The 19863-nt window shown below is 36.6% G+C and overlaps 1 protein-coding gene across 4 annotated transcripts in view; it reads left to right on the top strand.

Moving 5' to 3' along the window:
- epas1b (endothelial PAS domain protein 1b) overlaps window positions 1-6772 on the top strand; it is a 66295-nt gene extending 59523 nt beyond the window's left edge. For all 4 annotated transcript variants that reach the window (XM_062429913.1, XM_062429909.1, XM_062429912.1 and 1 more), the window contains one exon: window positions 522-6772. In XM_062429913.1, coding sequence (XP_062285897.1) covers window positions 522-673 — 152 coding nt within the window. In that variant the 3' untranslated portion in view covers window positions 674-6772. The remainder of the gene's footprint in view (window positions 1-521) is intronic.
- The last annotated feature ends 13091 nt before the right edge of the window (window positions 6773-19863 follow it).

The raw sequence follows: 19863 nt of genomic DNA, 5'->3' as shown, positions 1-19863 counted from the left end.
AGTGTTTAATGGCCTAGAAACTCAACTAACATCACTGTAGCACCAGAACTGTGCAATATTCTGATTTGTTTACTAAAAACACTGCAAAAAAATCTCCTTATCAAGTCATAAAATTTCTGTCTCTACACCGATTCACATTCATAAATTCCCCATCAGTCATTAATAATTGTTTGATTAATCCTTCATGAAGCTGTCAGAGAGAAAACACTACACTATTATATTTATCTATGGGAAAAAAAATACATTCACAATCACTATTTTATGATTCAGGAGAACATTTTATAGAATATGATGAATACAACATGTTTGAATTGTAAATTTGCATATATAAAAATGAGTATCAGCTGCACAAAAATTAAAAAAAAGATGCAATTTATTCCCATGTTTGTAAACTGTGGGTCACATTTAGGTACAAGTCCAGCTAAAAGGGTTAAAAGAAGTTACAGACAGAAACAACAGACAGATTGTTACCTGTGTATGTTGTTTTTACTGACTCTCGTTCCCTTCGTGTGGTTTTCCAGGTATAGCGAGTCGTCTGCTTGGCCCTTCATTCGAGCGTTCCTGTCTGCCGGAGTTGACCCGTTACGACTGCGAGGTCAACGTGCCGCTGCAGGGAAACCTGCACCTCCTCCAGGGCTGTGACCTGCTGAGAGCCCTGGACCAGGCCTCCTAGAGCCCCACATTCAAACCACACTACAGACCCGGACTTTATCCCAGCCCTAAACCTCAACCAACAAGCCAAGACCTTTTAGGGCCTTTATCCTTTACTCTGTACCTCTGGGCTTTCAGGAAGTCTTGAGGCTAAGCTACCTATAGGGAATGGTATTAAAAAACCATGTCCTGCCTTATTTAGCCACCCCCGTTCTGCAGCTAAACAAGCTGAAATATCAGGGTAAAGCCACTTGTACCCCTTTTTTTCCCCCCTGAGCTGCATAGTTACCCCTTCACTATCAGCTCTGTGTTCAGAACATGGCTTTGGTTTAAAATGGGTGTTAGTGGCACGGGATTCAAAACACACAACCTGCCTTAAAGCTCAGCTCTGCCCCAAACAACTACAGCCATACTCCCACCTGCCCCGCTCCGTTCCCAGCGTGGTGGGAATCTATGGCCGAGCGAGCGGCATAGAGGTGCAGGATCTAAACTCTTATCCAGATATATGGACTCTATGCAGCTCAGTTCTCAGCCCTGCCTCCTCCTTCCTTATCGGCTAACTCGTGTAGCTCAGAGGTGAGGATATTATACTACCTACACACTAACAGAGACACTGTTCTTTCACTTTAGTGTAACTGACCAGCAATTAGACCCAGCCCTCTCTCCTCTCTAATGCCAGTTCACTTCAAACTCCAAGCTTTCAGGTTTAGAGTTGGGTATCAAGCTTTCTGATTCTGTGGCCAAATGTTCTCTTTTTATAACCTTTTTTTGGCTTGTGGTTCTTTAACATTAAGCAGTGCGAATGTACCCTGCTCGTTGGTTTTATTGTTCTGTGAGTTTGAGTAATATTTTAGTTTTTCCATCTGAACCTCTCAGATAGTTTATTTGGATTGTTTTTAAAGCCACAAGAGATAAAACTACTCAGTTATTATCAGTAGAAAAGTTCACTTAAAACACTTAAAATGTAATATTTCAATACTTAATTCAACTTGTGCATGACAAGATAGAGACATTTTCACCAAATCATACTGTTTATGACAAGTTACAACACATTTGGGGCTCATTTAAAGCTCAAATTGTATTAGAAGAAACAGTAACAAGGATCTGATGAGAGCTAGAATCAATAAGCAGAGTCATAATAGGTAAAAATGTGAGCGATACCCAACAACACAGACACTTAACCAATCTCTCTCTCTTCACTATAACATCATTTGTTGTGTTTAAAATAACCAGTTAGTGGCGTTTTTGTTCATTCAGGAGGAGTCCGCCTCTTCACAGAGACGAGTTCACACAGTAGCATTAGAACGGTCTGGGTCAAACTTAATGACATATGCATTATATTGTTATTTTAGATAATAAGTCTATCTCCTATTTGTTGTTTTTTTTAATGGAAACATTTTAACTTTTATCCAGTCTCTCCACGTTATTTAATCCAAAATCGACGGGACACTTTACCATATCAATACCGCCTCGTTTCTTCTTCCTCGTTTATTTTTTTAAATGTTATTATGTTCTTTACCTACCAGTTTTCTTCTATGTTTGTGTCTCACACAGACACACTAATAAACATATATTGCAATACATGTACTCTACTGTAAGTTTGATAATAAGTTTTGATTTTTATTCCCCTTCTTCTTCTTTCTCTCTATAAAACCTGTCTTTGATTTATCTATACGTGGTTCTCTCACACTCTTGTGACTACAGGGTTTTTCTCTTATTGTGCTATTATTTCGTTAGATTGTAAGCATCAAAACTAGCTTAATTTACTAAACTGATAGCTTGTACAAGGAATCTGACTTCTATACACACGCTGTATAGGTTCACAATTAAATACACTTCATGTAAAACAGTTAACCTGAAGAAAACAGTGGTGTGCACAGATTTGTTTTTTTTTAAAAAGGCTCCGCTTCTTCACTCAATTTGAGTTTTAAGGTTTCATTTTTACCCTAAAGTCAAATTAAAGAGTCATAACAGTGTGATTGCATGTCTCCGCTATTTCACTACAGACACATTATTCCATTTTGACCATTTTTTAAAATAAATCCTGTACAGTTTTAGATACTTTGAACAATTTTACCCAAGTTTCTAGGCAGCCACTGCCAATGAAAACAATGTAGCAGACTCTCTAAAACTTACTTGACTTGTGTGTAATCAAAAGTTACATGATTGAAAAAACAGTATAACTCTGCACAGCTGTAGATTAAAAATCTCAAACGCTAACACCAGAGAAGCACCTACCCATCAAGAAGTGGCCTACCTCCATAATATACAATGAATCAAAACCTTTTTTCTCTACTCTTCGTCTGCAGTATGTTGGATCTCGAGCGTGCCAGTTCATTTTCACATCAAATAGACATAAAATGGAGACGGATATCTGTCTAATTGGTGGATTGCAATCAAATTTCTGACATGTTTTTTGCAGAAAAAGTTAGCTGTAATGTGAAGCATGTGAGATTTGTAGTAACTGGGCTACAACTCGCAGAGCCACTGGTTTGCTAAACGGAGGATAAAAAGGGGGGTGATGTGATTTTTTTTTTTTAGCCAATCATAGAGACACTTAGGCCATAAGGGGCACTGGGAGGGGTCAGAAGGGCAATCGGGCCAATTATGGCGTCATTGAGGGGTACTTGGGCCAAAAAAAGACGTCACTTAAGCAGCTTAAGTGACCTCAAGTGCCCTTTTGGTGTGATATTAGGGCCAAAAAAGTCAGCTTTAAAAGTGTCCCATTAAGAAAAAAAAGGCCACTTATGCTCTTAAGATGAAGACGGTCACTTCCTGTGCACACCACTGCCAAAACTAGACTGTCAACTCTCGTAAATACTAATGTAGACTATATGTACATAGCAGCAGCAGTATAGCCTCCTGTAAAGTGACTTCTTTATGATTAGGACAAGGCCAGTTTTTTCTTACAATTCACAACACAGAGCGGCCGCCACTATCATAAAAAAAAGCTTTGACACAGAATATCATTAGTCATATTAAATAAAAAAGGTCAGATTTTTTATTTTTATTTTTTAATTTCCAGACTAGAAACTGTAAATTTCACTCTAATTATGTCAGTAATTTTCGGTTCAATGGAAACACATTCTCACTATTTTTCTCTTCTCTCCTTTTCTGTACTTTTTTCTTTAATCTCACTCTATTTTTATTTTTTTTTTGAGGTAATTGTCTTTGTGTGGTGACCACTTTTGAGTATATAGAGCTTTGTACACATATACGTTACGTATTTAAAAAGACAGAACTAATGTTGAAGATAGTGTTTTTAGTGTTTATGTGTTCTGGTACTTTTGTCCTTATCTACCCCTGTAGATGCAGATGGATCAGATCCTTCGCAGTGCTGTTTCCTCTCGTGCTGTTTCTGTGTTTGTGGCATTTTTTTTTTTTTTGGTTCCTTTTTTTTTTCCCTGCAGAGTTTTATCCTTTTAAAAAAATATATCTATTGAATCTGTTGGCTGGCCAGTATTGTTTTATGTTCTTGCTTTAAGAAGATACAAACAAAACAAACAAAAAAAAATTAACAAGACAAAAAAAAAAAAACGTTTGGATGAAAAGATGTTTATCAGTTTTTTAAGTTTCACTTTTCAGATATGTAGCATTTTGAACATTGTAAAAGGAGGTGAAGTTGCCATAGAATTAATCACATTGTTTTCCAGTTGCATATATAAAAGCAATGGTGCTTCATAGACCATGTATGTCATTTTAAGAACTTTTATTACATCTCTTGGATCCACTAACACTGTATTTTGATGTTATCTGCTTTATGTTATTATGCTGACATTTTCTTTAAAGTTCATTTTAATCCGTATAATGTGCCTTATCATGACTTCATGGGTGTCTTAATACATGAGAAGTTCTACCCTTCAAGTGCACAGTTTGTTCCCTGCAACCTGTAGATGACTTCCTTCAACTGTGGGAGACTTTTACTGAATTAAATCCCAACGTGGCATCGTACGTTTTCTAGTTGCTAGTTAACAGATAGCTAGCAGAGCCATAAAGTAATGTGAAATCATAAAAGCTTTGCCAATGTAGTAATTATAGGTTTGTTTTTTTCAAATCCAATTATCCAAAAAACTGAGATACAATGTCACAGTTGGGATGATATTTAAATTAAGTCTTCCTCCTTCATAGCCTCCTCCGATACATTAATTTAGATCCAAATAGAAGTACAGTTTAGGGAAGGAATACGCAGTAAAACCCTGTTAGATTCGACTAGATTCCCATTAGATTCCCCTGGTGACGACGAGTCAAATCGGGAGGATTTTAAGGCTTTTAAAAAAGGAAACGGATTCCCCTCAGCTCATCCAACCACCTGACAGTGTGTTTGTTGATGAAGCTGCTTGGGTTTGTAGGGTTTTTTAAGGTTTAGCTAAAACAAAAAAAAGGCATTCATTTACTGTCACTCTGCATGTGAAATTCAATTTGCCTGTTTTTGAGCAACACTGGATCAAAAACAGCTCCAAAGATTCAATTTAAACAAAGAGCAGATGACTTTAACTGTTTGATTTGACCATTGTAAACTAACGTTGAAGCCCAGAGTGAAAATCTCACGCTTATGTCGACATGTAGCAACAATTAAAAAGGTCCGATCTCCATCTTTTTTTTTTAGAGTTACACCATTATTTAGATGCTTAGAAAGGTTTTAAACAAGTCTGTAGTTTCACTTAATTGTTTGAAGTGCAGCAGAGTTATAATAAGAAACGTGAAAATCTATGAAGAAGAAACTCGGGTTGTAAAAAGACAATTTTCAATCTAATTACGCCTCCTGGTGCTTAATAGGATTGGGGGGGGGGGGGTGAGAGTGGAGGAAAAACAGCCCGATTTGAAGGGAAAAGTGATGTTGAGTTAAGTGACACGTGAAGAGAGATACATCCTGCTCAGCCTGCCCACTGACGCATATCTCTCCACTCCTCCGCAGATCTGTGCCTCCTCTCACTTCTCCTCCTCCTTTCACTTCACAAAAGATTGACAAAAAAGAAAAACCCCCGTGTATTGTTCTTCTCTCCTGATGACACTCAAACTGAAAGTTCCTAATAATTCAATGTAAAAGTAGTTATTCCTATTTCTTAGATTAAGAGTAGTTAAAGAAAAACAAAATAAACCCAAAAAACTAAAATATTATTACCAAATTTGTTTACATTGGGTTTCCAGAAAAGCACTTTAACGATTGTAAATTATTTTTCCTGATATATTTATTATGTAAAATAGAATAAAATCCCTGAAAAAGGCCAGAAATACACTTATTATTATCACAGACCAAAAATATAAAAAAGAGGCTTTTTTTTTTTTTATATTGTATTTTAATAAATGTCCTGAAACACGCTCATGAAAGAAGAAGAAGCTTCTCAGATTATGAGATTAAAGCTACTATAAAATTGTGTTTATGTACGTGGAAAGAGTTGGCTGGATGGAAGTCGATTTTTTAAAGAAAATTAAAAAAAAAAAATCTAGGAGGAGAAGTCCCGCCTCGTGTTTTTTAAGCTAGCAAATGTTCCACTAGCTTCAGCTGGACAATGTCTAAAAATTTAACAACCACAAGAACAGTTGTCAGATGTTCAGAAAGACAGAATGAAGATATAAATGTCTGAAAAAATCTACGTGAAGCTAGTGGAGCAGATGCTACCTCCCTCAAAAAATTGTCGGGACTTCAGCTCTCCTTTTTTTTTTTTTTTTTTTTTTATCAATAGAAAGCTTATCACCAGTCGTAGAGCTTAACATACTGTGCTGCTTGAAGGGTTTCATCCCAAAAATGAATGCGACATTAAAAAAAAAAAAAAAAAAAATGCTTCAGGAGTTAATCCACTCATTCGTTGCACTTCCTCTTTTAAAGACAGTATCAGCATTTTTTGTCTCGTGTCTCAACAGGGTTTATGTTTTTATTTTCCTTTATGGGATCCATGTTCAGCTACTTGTACTCTGTTTTTTGTCGGATGTCATAACGTACAGTTATATTTGCTGATTCCGCATTTTATATGCTAAAAAAAAAAAAAAAAATTCATATTGATCTTATTATTATCATATTGTTATCATTGTTATTACTATATGGGGAATTTAACCCAATAAGAATTTTGTGTTTCTGCACTGATATCTTACTATTAAAGCATACTGATCTTACCCTCCCTCATTGGCTCCATGTGTGGTTTATTGTAGCTCACTGTACGATGGTTTATGCTCTGATTTAAAGATCTTTAGCGATGGTTAACCTTTGCATACTGTTCATAGTCTACACCCTCATAAAAATGTCTATACCAAATTTTAAACCACAGATGTGTTTAGAAATCATCAATAGTCAATCTGACTGATCAATAAATGTGATTAAACCTTGATTAATGTTTCAGAGAGCAGAGAGAGTGTATTGTTTAGCTTTTACACCACTAAACAGCTCCTATCACACAATATCATGTCCTATTTTACCTAAGATATGAAAATATAACATAGCAATAATGATTAAAATGTCTCTTTTTGGTAATTGTGGGTCTCTTTAGTCACTCCATCTCTTAGTTACCATGGTAACTAGATGGCAGCTGTCACTCAAACTAACTGTAGGTTGTTTTTAGTCATTTTTGCATCTCTTTTTGGTAGTTTTTAGGTTTCTTTAGTCAATTTAAGTCTCGTATTAGTCATTTTTATGTCTCTTTTTGGTGGTTAAATCTTACTTTATGTAAAGTGAAAATGAGCAGAACTTTATGGAGCTGTGGGGTTTATTGTATAACCATTAGAGCCATCAGTCTTCACTGCTACATCATAAAAATAAATCCTCATAACTACTATCTTATTAAATCTATTAACTATTCATTTCACTAAAACACATGTCAATAGATACGGGTCATATTAGACCCAGAACAGACTCAATGGACAAACATTTGTAGCACTCATTTTAAAATATTCTCATTTTTTGTGCATTTTTGGCCACTTTAGAAAAAGTCATCAAATTCCAGAGTAAAAGAATAGCTGTCAAAAGTCAAAACGGGTCAAATCCTTACCCAAACAGTATGTAAGGGGTTTACAATGTGACAAATGCAGATGAAAAGCTGCATTAACAAGTCAACATTAAGTCCAGCCATTTCACTGAGGCCTGATCCATTTAAGGTGGTATGGCAGAATGGGTGTCTTAATACATGAGAAGTTCTACCCTTCAAGTGCACAGTTTGTTCCCTGCAACCTGTAGATGACTTCCTTCAACTGTGGGAGACTTTTACTGAATTAAATCCCAACATGGCATCGTACGTTTCACTGAGGCCTGATCCATTTAAGTTGGTATGGCAGAATGGGCCAGAAACAATGCTCGTCTTTCTAGTATCAGAGGCTTTATGGGGCTTCGTGAGGAGTCTTAGATGAAGAACTGTCTTATACATTGTGGAAAACTCCTGGGTCTGATGGTAATTTTAATTCCCAACATCTCACCTTTGTGGATTCGGGTCATATCTCAGACTGGTGTCTATAGTCTCAATCGATGGCTCTCCTGGAAAAGCTTCAGTCACCTCAGTAATTCAGGAAAGTTTGATGATTACGTTAATATTTTTTTTTATATGATAGTTTTTTTTAAATACTACAAATTTCCATGGATGCATCATAACATACTAGCACAATGTTTCTACATAGGACACAGAAAGACTTTAGTTTTTATTATTTTCCATCAACTTCCAATCGATGTTTATGAATTTTAAATCATTTGATCATTTAGAAAAGTCTAAACGTCTTCTGTGGCACTATTATGATCTTTCTAGATGATTATGTCCATGCACTTCATAAATCATTCAAACTAATGTAAAGTAGACAAAACAATAATTTCCCTTCACTCTCAAACTGCCAGTTATTTAAACACGTTTTAATGGGAGTTTCCATGGTTCATGGAAAACATGTTTCAAAGCTTTTAACTCCTAAACCTTTGTTGTTGCACTTCACTTGATGCTTTTGTTTCAGATTGTGACGCACATCCGCTGCTCGACTTGGACAGACAGACCGACAGACAGATTGGCATAAATGAGACCAAAACTGGCACAGAAAGACAGAGATAGACTTAGTGTCTCCTACCTCACATCGGCTCTCTCAGGTATCGGTGGTTATGGACACAACTCCATGTGAGGATGACCTGTAGAAGCAAACAAAAGAACACAATCCACTTTTTTAAAAGTTTTTCCAAATCTCAGGTTGGCATACATACAAAAAACCTAAAATAACCATCACACACATACAAGCCAAATGATCAAACCTCTGAGTAACTTCTGTTAAAACTAGCCGAAACATCTGTATGCTTAAGAGTGGGAATTGGGAATATGATACTGTAAACTTTGTGGTTTGTTTTGCACACAAAAGTAAGAGAGACACTGAAGAAGGACACTGAGGATGATGGTTATGAAGATGACTGATGGCTGGATTTGTGTTTCAGGGCTCTGATGTACTGCTATACAAAAGTAATAACGTGTATATGGGTCAATGAGGTTTTTATTTGTGTCCATGTGGTTTAGTCAAATTTAAAGGGGTTAAAATGTGAAAATAAACGTATGAATAACTTACACACATTGTTTTTGTGGACCCAGCATCAAATTTCTGCTTTTAATCCATTTTGAGAGAATATATTAGAGGATTATGGCAAAAATGTCTAAGTGGTGTAACCATAAAAACTTTGTACCAAATAATTCAACTTGCTTAAAAACAGTAAATTCTCAATAAAACACCATATCAACTAGTTTGGCATGATCTTACATTATAACTTTTATATTAAATAAAGGTAATGGAATACAATTGTTCTAAAATGAAGTAATTATTAGTATAAGTCCACTTAAATACACTGTAGGTGGATAAAATATTTAATATTCATCATTCTTTTGTGGTTACACCATTTGACATTTTCAGGAGCATTCTGTCTTACTTTTGGTAAAAAATGGTGCAAATGTCATTTCAAATTACATAAAACCCACAAAAATACTAAATGTACATTTTAACAAACCTGATGCTGCTTTTAATACTTGTTGAATTGCTCATCTTGCCAACCCTTAGTTGTCACTGAACCATATACGAATTAAAGCATGCAGATTTGAGATTGTAATATCTATGATCAAAAAAAGGTACAAAACAAGCAATAAACTGGACAATATTCCGATAACTGATATGCTCATGTAAAATCTTCCATTCAACAAACACAGTTTAACAACTATCACCAAATAAATGTGCTCAATGTGCTGCTGCTGCTGCTGCTGCTGGTCATCTGAACTTCTCCTTTTAGAGACCAACCAATTACCCGAGAATCATTAGGTCAACGGGTTTACAACAGTGGCGCCACTGTAATTAACCCCACCCACCAATATCTTTGGTTTACAGCATAACACACATACAGTATCCAATGGGTGCATTCAGATACACAACAGCCAAAACAATAGAAACACAAGAAACCGCTCCAACTAAAAAGTAAATTGTTAGCCGCTACAGAATAATCGACATCTGAATGAGGACCAAAGTGGAGAGGTCATTGCTGTGATGTCTTTCATTAAGATTTCTATTTGTTCAGCACTATTTAGTTCTGGCATACTTGAACATGTGGGTATATATTTGTCCCCCCCCCCCACTCTTTTGGGCCCCCGCTGACCCATTTCAATCAATTCTGTTTAAACCGTTCCCACCAAGAAAATGATGGGAAATGACTGGTAGAGGGTTGGTGCCAACAGATCCTGACTCAGCCATTTGTCAGCCAAAAATACAAAAAAAACATACAACTTTTTTGTGTTATGTATGTGCATGTGTGTGTGTGTGTGTGTGTGTGTGTGTGTGTGTGTGTGTGTTTGTGTCTCTGTGTGTGTGTGTGTGTGTGTTTCCTTCCTCTGCAGCACGACAGGAACCCAAACTTTACGAGCACAAAAAAACATGTTCAGACAGAAAAACAGGTAAACAACAACAATAAGCACGCACACACACTCTCTCTCTCACACACACACACACACACACACACACACACATATAAACACACACATATACACACACACGTCTAGCATCCAGCGGCCTTTGTTCCAGCTGATTGAGAGCCTTTTGTCTCCTTCAGGTGGGGAGTCAGAAAACCTTGGTGGAGGTGGAAATGGGAGGAACCGGCGACTCGGGCCGACCAGTTTCCTCTTGTTTCAGGTTTTCAAGGCGAGTCTGCATCCAGTTTCTCCTGCTGAACAATTCACACTACACCAATAAACCCTTCTGACATCTCAGCTGCAACAATCACCATTTTTTTTATGTCTTGATGTGTGCCGACTTCTGAATTGCAAACATTACGAGGCAATATCACACTCCTCAGTGAATTAAATGTGTTGCATAAAGATTGGACCTCTTTATCTTTTGAACAGCTGGGCTTATTTTTAAATCTATTAACTTATTCTAATAATATGGATGATATCAGTCTATGATTAATCAACCAAACTAATGGAAATAACTTCTTTGTCCGCACACACACGCAGACACACAGACTTCTGTGTGGCCGCATGCAGGAACATTGTGTAAAACTGGCAGCAGTGTTTGACTAATGAGAGTCACTATTCAAAGACACATTGTCTCATAGACTCTATGAAATGAGTCTAATGAGTGCACCTCATTATACTGTACTTGTCCCAACAGAAGTTGTCCTTCTGCCAAATATTTGGCTCAGGTTCGGGATATCAATTATCTTTTTTAATTAGTCTTAATGCTTTATTAATCTGGTGTATATTTGCTAGTTAGCTGGCTCCAGCTTGTTAATTCCCCTGACCTAAAAAGCAGTTTGCACATGTCAGTTTTCCATCCAGATGTATGATACATTTTTACATGATATCACACAAATTGGCAAAAGAAAAATGCAAATCGATATGCATCCATTACTCTTATGCAAATATCACCATTGCAGAAGACGATTCAATGACATGTTTCCATTAAAAGAGCAGCAGTCGAAGCTCAAACGTCAGAAAAACATGTGGAAAATGTGATGTTTGTTTCATGTATTCATTTGAGGAAGGTTACACGCAGATCTGATGTTTTTAGTTCTTCGGTGGAAGCTTGAGTGTCTGTCTCCATTACACTTATATCGATAAATATGTCAATATATTTTTACCTCAACCAAGCTTAGACTACCTTCTTAAAACCATGCCTTAACCTTTGTGTCGTCCTCCCGGGTCAAATTGACCCCGTCTGTTTTGACTGTTCCTTCTTTCCTTCCTTCCTTCCTTCTTTCCTTTCCTCCCTTCCTTATTTCCTATCCTCCCGTCCTCCCTCCTTTTCTTCCTTCCTTCCATCATTCCTTCCTTCCTTTCTTACTTCCTTCCATCTTTCCTTCCTTCCTTCCTTGACTCGAGGACAACAGGAGGGTTAAAAACACTGCAATTGTAAAAAATAAATTGTTAAACACTTTCAATAAAAGAAATTGCTTGAAAATTGCATCCCTAATTCAGCTGCCACAGTGACATACATGGTTAAAGTTTGATCCAGGATGATGTGAGTTTGATGTCGTCTTTCTAGTCAGTCTGTCACAATTCTGCCCCGCTCAGTTTACCCATCAACTGTAAGTGCTGTTAGTGGAAGTGTCAAGGAGCAGCAACATCTCAGCTACTACAGTAGACTATGTAAGCTTATTTCTGAACCATGCTACTCATAAAACACCCGCTGTGTGACTACTGAGAAATACCATCCAGCCAGCTGAGGACAGAAACTTTTAAAAAACAAACAAAGTGTCACGCTGTGAACTGACCAATCACTTCTCGATGCAACACTCCTGTCTGTCCTCTGGGATCTCTGCATGTCTCGAGACATTTGACCAATACACTGATCCGGGGGACAGTTTGTTTATGCACTGGTCCAATCCCAAGACGGTAAAATGCTCCAACTGGGACTCACTCCCCCGACGCAGTCTCATTATAAACAAACATCCAATTTCCCATGTTAGAATCCGAGACTCTTCATGTCTAGATTTGAACATATGACAGATAGAAAGAGATATTTTTTTATATTCTTAGTATACAGTATTTTTATCTGATTGGTATGACGGCCGTATGGCGTCATGGGTGTAGGTGGCAGTCAGAAATTTCTTGCCTCAGTATTAAATATTTCTCTCAGAGATGCTAAAAGTAGATAAGAACTATTTTTCCAACCATCCATCCAACACAGGAAGATATACACATGATCCCCAGAAGAAAAACCCTAAATTATTTTGGTGACCCTCTGGCCTTTCTTGTAGCGCTACAACAAGCCAAATTTCCACTGGCACACATGAAATGTCAATGAAATTTACTGAGCACATTTATGCTACCCAAAGGATGACGATTTTTTTTATTTTGGATGCTCCCAATTACGCAGTGAAAATGGAAAGAATTCTAATACTCTATAAATAGAGAGAGCAAGTCCTGCCAAGAAAAAACACTCAAAAGGTTGTAATGTCAATCGCCCAAAAATGACCAAAAGTGACAGATACCATTTAACAGCTGTAATAATTATGACCCAGAGCAGTGGTGCAGTTCAGATTATGTATATATAAAGATGGCGGGTTGGGTGGATGGTTTAACCCAAACTTGTAAACAGCAAACGTGGATTCAGGAGCCACAAGAGACCGCTGTTTGTTTCCTGATTTTCTAACCACTAGTTGAGACAGTTTGTTAAGAAATGTAACTATGATTGTTTATTATTGTAGCCATGACGAAGAAGGTGGCCTAATTTTAAATTGAAACTTAAGCCCACACCACATTTCTCCAACCTTAAAGTTGCAATACATGATATTCAGCCACTAGATGTCGCACTTTAGCACCAATATCTCAGACCAAAACAATGACGTTTCCGCCATCTTGGTAACGGAAGTGGAGGACACAATGGGACACGCACTTGGGTGGCAACCAAAACAAATAACACAGAAGCTCAGACAACAACACACATAAATAGGCAGTGTGCTTTTTAAGTAGGTATTAGCAGTTTTTTTTCTCTTTTGTACATTAACAAAAGTGATTTTTCAACCCTAACCATGATCTTTCCTTAAATTTAACCAAGTGTTTTTTGTGCTTAAACCTAACAAAACCATAACCACAGTGTTGTCACATCATATAAACATAATTATTTTTACACTGATTTGTAAGCACAGACAAATGATGATGTGCTGCCGATTACTGCGACTAAAAGGTGCCATATTATAACACTGTGTGTCCTTCTGGAGTCACATGTTCAACAACGTATTTGGTGGTTTCATTTGAAGAATTTTTTGATATCAGTGAGAAAAGACTGAATATTAAAACATGTCTCTATATGACACAACTCAATAGCACAGCATCACAACCAACAGCCTCTAAAAATGACCATAAAGTTGAATGAACACCTCTTCATGAAGGCAGGACATGCTACAGGACTTTCATATCAGACTGTATTCATTCCTACAAGATGAAAAGAAAAGAACCAAGCAGCACAGCAACAGATGTTCAACAAGGCTAAAGTCTGGCTCCCCTTCCTCGTTTTCCTCTTCACAAAGACGCTCAAGTTCTAAATCTTTAGGAAGGAGAACATGGTAATGATGAAAAAGTGGAGGGAAACTATTTTTTAAAAATAACTTTTATGTCTACCAGCATTGTTTTTAAATATCACAACTGAGCTTTTAGAGACTTCACATTCAAATAATTGTGAAAACCACATCAGCAACCTCACTATAAGTCGTCCTAATTTATCTAATTATGCTTCTGAAAATATCTCAATTCACCTGGCTGACCTCTTGCACCTCATTCAGCAATGTTATGTCTCTGGTAGTACTTTCATACCATCATCAATCAGACTGCACAACACCACAGCTCCCAGTACCTCCCACTCACATTATAAAAATACTGATGCTGTCCTTACAATGTAAATCCCAGGAACATTGCACACCTATAATTTTATAATCTCAAGAGCTTCTGCATATTGCACCTTTATATATTGCAGATTTATTTACTGTATAATGTATTTGATTAGATTTTTAGTATCACTTTCACCCTTAAGCTGCTCATTTTTTTCCACTGTACTGCTGCTGTGTCAATTTTAATTTCTCCTATTGGGGTTTAATAAAGATACATCTCATCTCTCATCTCAGGAATAAAATCAAGGGAATAAAGTAACTAAGACACAATCCTACTGACAATTAGACAAGCAACAAAACAGAGTGCGCAAACTACAAAGATGCTGATAAGCACACTGACATTTAATCCAAAAGTGGACATATTATGCATATTTCAAGCTCTATATTTGTATTCTGGGGCTCCACTGGAATATCTTTGCTTGATTTCCAGTTTAAAACTCCTCATTTATCTTATATTGGCCCTTTATGCAGCCCCTCAGTTCAGCCTCTGTCTGAAACAAGCCGTTTTAGATCCTGCACACATGAACCTATACAACATCAATGGTACTTTGGTGTGAATAAATGCAGAACTCTTGTCAACAGTAAATAATCTAAAATGTTCGTAGCTGCTCGTCTTCATCCAAATCTAGACAGTGAACAGTAAAAATTAAAACCAATGTCTCCAAATAATACCTGTTACACATTTACAATCATGCATGTTCCACTTTTTGGTTGTTTCTCCCAGCGAGGAAACTAAATCACACAAACACCACCAGGCGTTTCTGAACAATTCAACAAAATCTGAGATGTGGGCGGCATCAGAAACCAGGCTACTCTGACCCTGCCGCTATTGAACAACACAATGGTATCTTACATCATGTAATTATTGACAAGCTGATTGTCTCGTGTCTGTTTTTCAGTGGGAATTCACTCAGAAATACAATGCTTGGCCAAATCGAGCCACTCCAGCCCAGAACTGTGTTTTTCAGCAATTGTTCTGAACTGGGAGGCACAAAGACAAAGAGCTTATGCAATCATTATTCAATCGTCCTCCCTGTTTCTTGACCCCTTTTGAGCCCAGTTTGGCTTAATCAGGAAAGAGAGAGACAAAAATAAGCCTTTCGGAGGAACGAGGTGGAGAGAAAGGTCAGCGATTTGTCCCTATTAATAAATAGAAAGACACTTGGACATCCTTCACAGAGCGCAAATATAATACAAATGATTAACAAATAATGTAATTACTGGTCAGGATGTACAGCCACGGAGGGAAAAAGTTTATTTTTTCTGTTCCTGCTCCTCAGTTATGCAAGTGCTGAAGAAGCGTGGGACAGTAATTGTCTCAGTAGGGGTTTGCAGACTATACAAACATGACTTTACAATATAACACACACTCATATCACTTTTCTATTGTACTAGCAATCTGTATAACTTCTACATAGCCCTTGCATCCTGTAAAAAGGGTTTAGAAATAAAAGATGTATAAAATCCTGAGTATATCAGTTAGGCTTTGAGGCTCATAACAGAGAACAGTATCACCAAATTATTTTAAGTAGATGAAATAACCACTTTTTCAGTTTTTTAGTGTGTTTAATCCTCTTTTTGGGTTTTTTTTTTTTTGTATTTTTTAAATTTCTATTTTATCATTATTTCTGATTTATCTAAAAATGTTTGAATTTGACTCTTGCCATTTCTTTCTACTCCTTAATTCAGCAGTGAGTTGTTGTTGGCCTTTTTCATTTACTTGTAAAGCCCTTTAAACTGTTATTTATATGCACAGCAAGATGCATTTGGAATATATTATGACTGATTGATCCCATTTCATTACCGATAAGCTGACATCCCCAAAGTCCCCAAATAAGGCAGTTTGAATGCTGTTTGTTCTCATTTCGTGTACTTGTGTTTATTATGGATAAATAAATATGCTTGACAGGTCGTTACTCAAATTCTTTAGTACTCCAGTATAAAAATGTAGGGAATAAAAAAAAAAGTGCAAAACTAAATATGTGAATATGAGCAGAGTGAACGGGGAGCAAATCTGATCAAATTGCAAGTATTAACACCCTAAGGACATCAGCAGCAAGACTAGAGCTGCAATGATTCAATGATTAATTGATCGACAGAAAATGAATCAGCAACTATTCTGATTAAACATTTTATGGTTGCAGCTTCATTAAAATAGACAGAAAATTAAATATGGAAGCTATTTTCACATTTTCACTCATCTTTATCGTCCATTTTCAGGCAAAAAAGGCAAACATTTGCTGGTTCCAGCATCTGTAGAAACAGATTTCTGGAGGTTTCTGGCATAACTTCATCTACTTCCAAAAGGTGCACGGAGAAGTCTGATGAAAGTCAAAGCTTTATTTTATTAATAATAAATACTTTTAAGCTTTTTTTATACTACAAGTGTTACTAGAGCTTTGCCTTTCTTCAGATCTGGTTCCAACATCTCAAATATGAGGATTTAATATTTTTTCTTTCTCATTCATGATAATAACATGAATATCTTTGGGTTTTGGACTGCTGGTGGAATAAAATCTGAAAACATCTCTGTGGGCTGTGAGAAATTATAATGATTGCACTCTTTTTATTTGACATTTTATACCAGACCACAATCTTTTTTTCTTTTAAATAATCAAGAACATGATCAGCAGGTTAAATCAATAATGACAGTCATCTTGATGCCGTGTTAAAGGTGTTTTTTTGATGCTGTGTTTTTGGAGAATTACCAATGACTGATTAAAATAGTTATTATCTGACTCTGCAGGTTTAATTTTAACAGTATGTCTGTTAAATACGACTAAATGTCCTTTATTATTCTATTAAAGTCAATGTTTCATCTTATTTTTCACAACCATTGACTAATAGTGTCTTAAATCTCCTGATCTACACATTATTTGAGAGTGATCAATGAGGAAGAATGTGATGGTTTCTATGGCAATAACCTGGACTTTCTCACTTTTCTATCTTATATTCAGATGTGCTGAAAGTAAAAAACAACAGAAATCATCCTGTTGTCGTTTCCTCTTCTCTCTCTGTACCAGGCTGACGTTTGAGCAGATTAACCCCGACAGGCTCTCTTCACACCAGGCGAGCTGGATTTTCTGATCTCTGACGACCCTTTTGACCTGGTGTCTGTCTGCCTTTTTTAACCTCTCCGTGACTTTGAGAGCACTTCCTGTGTGGTGGAACACACACAGGCAGATGGCAGAAAAGCCGTTATGTGTGTGTGTGTGTGTGTGTGTGTGTGTGTGTGTGTGTGTGTGTGTGTGTGTGTGTGTGTGTGTGTGTGTGTGTGTGTTTGTGTGTGTGTGTGTTTTTAAGTGAAAGCCACAGACAGAGCAGACTGTATAGCTTCCGCAGGGTAAACATCAGCTTTCTCATGAGAACGTTTTTTAGACCTCCTCTACGTGTCTCTCTCTCTCTGTCTGTGTGTGTGTGTGTGTGTGTGTGTGTGTGTGTGTGTGTGTGTGTGTGTGTGTGTGTGTGTGTGTGTGTGTGTGTGTGTGTGTGTGTGTGTGTTTTGACTTCTCAGCTTGGCAGCAGCTTATGTGTATTTATTAACAGTACAAAGCCTTTCTATTAAATTTCCCAATATTTGAAATATCCTCAGATGAATTTAAAGTTAATAACATGCAACACTGACTATGTAGCTCCAAAAATCCAAAAGCTTCACTGCATCTATCTGATAATTCTCGTTCCTTTGCATTTAAATTTTCATCCATCTATTAACATGTGATTCAGTTAAAGGCTGAACTACACAACAGTATGTAAAGTAGTTTTATCTCTACCAGCTTCAATATAAAAATCATATTTACACACTACTGCCTCAGTAATAATAATAATAACAATAATAATAAAATAACAATTTTTCAGAATGATTACCTGACTAATTATTGATAACAACACAAACGCAAGTGTTTTTGTGTTTTTAATGTGTACTTTTAAATGAGTGAAATGGGTTATGTAGAAAAAAAAATCAATGAAAGCTTCTGATGCTGCTAAAAGCTTTGGTTCGTTTCTCTTTTTCAGATGAGGCAACATCACCATCTAGTGGACAAACACACGAATTACAGCAGCGCTCACCTGCTGCGCCTGAGCTTGATGTCGCTCTCTGATGAATGACTTATGAAATGTCTCAATGTTTGTACTTCACCATTAGAGGCAGAAACACTTTGACAACAGTCAGTTAATGAATATTATTTATGAATCAAGTTAAGGCTTTTGGAAGGTGATTTTAGCTTTTCGCAATACCTAAACTAGTAATGATTTGTAATAATTTTAAGCCTTTTTGCTCAAAGTCAGCTGCAGAGAATAATTTAAGATAGTGTAGAAGTTCAGTTTGTTACACATTTGAGTGTTAAATGAAATGACCACGCTGAAAAATTATAACATAGGACTAGAAACATTACCTTAGATCAAGTACATTTCAACGCAGCTGTGATTAACATACAGTTAAAGCAAGAATCCAGAAATATATTCATTGGAATCAGTTAGAGGAAGTCAGGCTCAAATAGAGGAGATGATTTATTCACTATAATTGGGAGGGGATCAGATCTTTGTCAGTGGTTTAATAATGTAGAGACTATGTTGAAGATGTAGAGATAATGTTGAAGGTGTAGTGGTGCACCGTAATAAATAACATTGAGAGATATATTAAAAGATAACGTTTGAGATGGTCACAAGTGTTTAAAAAGACTATAGTGAAGGGAAATCAGAATTACCTACAGAGCTGCAATGAAAGTTGGTAATTTTTCAAGCTTGAATTCCAAAAAAGTGTCTTTAGATTTCTATTTTTGTTCAATCAAAAGTCCAAAACCCAAACAGTTTACTATAAGGAAGAAAACAATCAAATCATCACACTTCAGAGTCTCAAATGCATGATTGTTTTGCTTGAAAATTGATTAAAATGATTACGATGACGATTCATTTTCTCAGTTGAATAATCGATTAATCACTGTAGCAGTAAGTTATCTGATTGGGAATTTTATTAGATTTTTTATTGTACTCTCATGACTTGTTGTGTTGATCCTTCACTCCGACACAGTAGGTGACAGTATAGTTGGCGTTTAAACCCAATAAACACAAAGAAGAAGAATTGGCTGCAGATAATTTAAAATATGAAGACGCTATTTATTAGTGAGAGCAGCTTTGACTCACCTGTTGCAGCAAAACTGACTCTGTGTCATCCATATTTTCCTGCAGGTGTACTTCTTCCTTCTTCTGTCTTTTATGAACACTCTCTCTCTCTCTCTCTCTTCATGAAGTCAGAGTTTCAGGTTTTAATTCATGGATTCAAAAAATAAAAAATCAACCAAATACAAAATGACACATCTCCAAAAACAACTTGTTAAATCCATCCTTAACATTTCCACAGCTTCTTCCACAGGTGCTCAGGTGTGTCTCCTTAGTGACGTCACTAC

The sequence above is a fragment of the Scomber scombrus genome, chromosome 12 (assembly GCF_963691925.1).
Source record: "Scomber scombrus chromosome 12, fScoSco1.1, whole genome shotgun sequence".
In the NCBI taxonomy this organism is placed as follows: domain Eukaryota; kingdom Metazoa; phylum Chordata; class Actinopteri; order Scombriformes; family Scombridae; genus Scomber; species Scomber scombrus.
Note: the sequence above shows the minus strand (reverse complement) of the source record. Positions and strands in the feature narration are given on the sequence as shown.